Genomic DNA, 4,288 nt, shown 5'->3' on the forward strand with positions numbered 1-4,288 from the left:
TATTATATTTAAAAAAAAAAACTATTAAATTTTACATTAATAACAATAATGTTTTTTGTAAAATAATTTTTGTATATAAAATATTTTTTCGGGGGGGTTTATTTCGTCTCGATTAATCATCGCGAGGATCATTCTTGTAAAAATATAAAAAGAAACAAAACACGAATTAAAATGGAAAAGAAGTTCTCGTATAAAACAGGATACGAGTAAGAATAAGAAAAAAAAAAAAAAGAAAAACAAATAAACCCAGTGACACGACTGCTAAGAATATTTCAAACGAATCTATGATATCTCATCCCTATAATTTTATTGTATAAAATTGAAAAAGAAAAAAAGAAATAAAGATAAGAAAATAAAAGAAAAGAAAAGAAAATAAGAGAAAAAAAAGAAAACTCTGACTCACCAGGAAATGCATAAGAAAATGCTAGGAAGCACGTAGCGACGATAAAAATATTAACAAAAAGCTTCATGGTTGCGCTGTTGTGTCGTTGTTATTGTTGCGTTTTTCTTTTCACTTTATCGAGGATACAAAAAATGACAGAGAGAGAGAGAGAGAGAGAGAGATAGGGGGGAAAAAAAAAGAGAAAAATAATTTAAAAGAGAATAAAAAAAATACAAACGAACCGAAAGAAAAATTCTTTTTTTTTTTTGTTTTGTTTGTTTGTTTTTTTTTTCCAAAGACGACTAATACGGGGGCCTTTTTTGTTTCCTCTCGAGGAAATTACAAAAACAAAAAAAGGCAAACAACCTCTCGCAAAAGCTGTTTCAAGAACGGTGATTGAATTCGTACTGACGATGAGAATTACTAGTAGAGTCGTTGGTTGGGTTTTCTCGCGCGCGGCTTTAGCAGCTCCCCACGAAACGAAACGAAACGAACGAACCAACTACTACTACTACACTAATATTCGTTCGAATGAAGGAATCAAGGTCACTCACTCGTTCGTTCGTTCGTTCGTTCGCTCACTCGCTTGTTCATTCTTCCCCCACTCATATAACTCGGTTTAAAACAACTCACAGTCTTCTTGTGGCGTAGAATGTTGTTTGTCTTTGTCTTTTTTGTCCGTCGTCGTCGCTTTGTTGTGTCGTCACCATCACCAACACCATATCACCATTACCATATCACCACCACCACCATCACCGTCGTCCTCGTCATTTGAAAAAAAAAAGACTTTTGTCTTAACCGCGCTTTACAATCGTTGTCGCGATTCGCTACGCCCAGCCAATCACCTAGCCGCTACTTACCGATCACGTGACTCCCGGCAAGTCACGTGACCCCTCAGCTCGAGGCTACCTCGGAGTTCCGTTCATTTCGTTTGCAATCGTCCTTGCGAACGGTCACTTCGATAGAGACAACCGATTATTTTTATTTATACGAATATCTATTTTTATTTAATCCTTTTGATTGTTACGGACGCATATATGCGTTTGGTCAAAAGTTATCAGCTTGGTCTATCGATGCATAATACGTGTTTGTTAATATTAATGTTAAATAATGTATTGTTGTTTTGCGTATTGATTATTGTTTTCAATCTTGTCATACATGAAAAAATGATATTTTATAAGAAAGAACAAATTTAATTATTTAATTTATTTTTATTATTTTAGAATTTATAGGGGGCTAATAGTATCAATCAATGATACAAACACGCTAATAATAAATTATTCCGTTACTAGAAAACATTTCAAATAATAGTATTCAGTATTGAAAGGGTTAACAATGATTGGTTTATTTTTTAAATTATACGTATATACATATTGATTATTGTTTTTAATTTTGTCACATGAAAAAATGATATTTTATAAGAAAGAACAAATTTAATTATTAAATTTAATTTATTATTAGAATTTCTAGGGGGTTAATAGTATCAATCAATGATACAAACACGCTAATAATAAATTATTCTGATACTACAAAACATTTCACATTAAAGTATTCAACATTGAAAGGGTTAACAATAATTGGTTTATTTTTTAAATTATACGTATATACGTATTGATTATTGTTTTTAATTTTGTCACATGAAAAAATGATATTTTATAAGAAAGAACAAATTTAATTATTGAATTTAATTTATTATTAGAAWTTCTAGGGGGTTAATAGTATCAGTTAATGATACAAACACGCTAATAATAAATTATTCYGWTACWACAAAACATTTCACATWAAAGTATTCAACATTGTAAGGGTTAACAATGATTGGTTTATTTTTTAAATGATACGTATATGCATATTGATTATTGTTTTTAATTTTGTCACATGAAAAAATGATATTTTATAAGAAAGAACAAATTTAATTATTGAATTTAATTTATTATTAGAAATTCTAGGGGGTTAATAGTATCAGTTAATGATACAAACACGCTAATAATAAATTATTCTGATACTACAAAACATTTCACATTAAAGTATTCAACATTGGAAGGGTTAACAATGATTGGTTTATTTTTGAAATTATATGTATATAGGGTGTCCGAAAAAATTCGTGATCAAACTTATATTATTATTTAGATCGAATAAATGATAATCGTTCGTATAAATTTATTTTCGAAAATGTATTATTGTTTAATTGTTAGAATTATGGAATGAAATCAATGATTAAAACAACTAACACATTTTTCATTTAGATTTCTTTTTATTCTTTATATATGATTGCATGCATGCAGAAAACGTATCGAACGATCTTTATACTGGTATCTCCTTTATTCGGAATGAAAAATACAGAAACGGTCTGCTATGGGTTTTTTCTTTTTTTTTTTTTTTTTTCTCTCGACAACTTCTCACGTGACATCATTTATTACAAAGATAAACAAATCATACTGGTAATTCTCATTGTCAGTTCGATGCTATAGCACGATGCGTCAGAATTCCGAGAAATAGAATCAGATAAAGAACTAAAGAAAATAAAGGAATATAATTCTTCTTTGCTTTTATTTGTTATAATTTCAACAGAATAAAAAAAAAAAGATATGTTTGTACGCTTTCACAAAGGATATTTATCAATTATTGTAGCAAATTATAAGAAATATTGAAAATATTTTTCTCTCTGCAAGAATGCAGGATTCCATTAATCGAACTTTGTCAAATATTCCAACTGTATTGAAAATAATAGAGAGAATGTATCTAAAGTCTGGACATATTGGAAATTTTTGTTCTTCGACAAATTAAATATGATTTTAATCGAAAGAAGAAAGAATTTGTTCGGAAATATGTGTGTGTGTGTCTGTGTGTATTTTTTGTTTTTGTGCGTGTCGAAATTTTACGGATACATTGCAGTAAATGTATTTGAAATAAATTCTCAAAGTTCGTCATAATATTTTTATTACTTTTTAATATATATATTTCGTTTATGTTGTTTTTTTTTTTTTTCAGTAAAAAGTCACTAACTAACATTTATGCTAATACGACGATGAATTATTATTCGTGAAATAAATTTTTAATGAGAAAAATTAGATTTAGGAAAAGTATTGCATTTAATGAAATAATTACGTTAGCAAATTTTAACCAATGAAATTTTGTGTCAAAAGTTTACTTTTGCTTGGACTTTTTTGCTTGATCATCGATGATATTATCTGTTTAATTTCACGCGTATACGTTTCTTTATTTATTTATTTAACATTTATTATGCGCTTATATGTTAGTTTTCTTTTCTATTAATTTATATTTCTTTTTTCTAAATTTTTTTCTTCATTATTGTTACACATTTATTTTTGTTCTTATTTATTTAATATAGATAATATTTATACAATTAATTTTTATTCGAAATTTGTATATATAATTAAATTAAATCAATTTTTATTGTCAAACGTATAATATAAGCGAATTAATCGTGATAGAAAATAACAGTTAATATAATTTCCAAATACTCATAAGAAAAATATGTAATAGCGTAATAATAATTGACAAGTAAAGTACTAATTGCAAAGTTCTAACTAAATATCGATTTTATATCGATACACGTTGAGTAAATTTGCCAGGTAAATGAAATTAAAGAAAAATTATCGAAAGTTTAAATACAAAAATTGTGAATACCATTTTAAATGATATGTTATGACATTTGCAGAATGATCGAAAGATTTTTCGTTACGATATTCAAATAAATTTTGTGTACGTCATATCTAGTGACGTAGAAAGATTATCTTTTTTTTCTTCAAAAATTTGTGCAGTAGGAAATTTTTTGCGAACCAAAAGAAAAATGATCGTTATATATTGTAACGCAAATATATAATGCGTATAATATTTAAAGGTTATGAGTAATATATAATAATTGGATATTGTTTGTGTATATTT

The 4,288-nt window shown here is 27.2% G+C and overlaps 1 protein-coding gene across 1 annotated transcript in view; it reads right to left on the minus strand.

Annotated features, from left to right (window-relative positions):
* The window catches only part of LOC106786908 (icarapin-like), a 64,634-nt gene extending 63,755 nt beyond the window's left edge, over positions 1-879 (minus strand). Inside the window, exon 1 of the mRNA XM_014748789.1 lies at positions 404-879. Coding sequence (XP_014604275.1) covers positions 404-470 — 67 coding nt within the window. The 5' untranslated portion in view covers positions 471-879. The remainder of the gene's footprint in view (positions 1-403) is intronic.
* Positions 880-4,288: the final 3,409 nt, after the last annotated feature.

The sequence above is a fragment of the Polistes canadensis genome, unplaced genomic scaffold (assembly GCF_001313835.1).
Source record: "Polistes canadensis isolate GaletaPanama2010 unplaced genomic scaffold, ASM131383v1 scaffold_88, whole genome shotgun sequence".
NCBI classification, from domain to species: Eukaryota; Metazoa; Arthropoda; class Insecta; order Hymenoptera; family Vespidae; genus Polistes; species Polistes canadensis.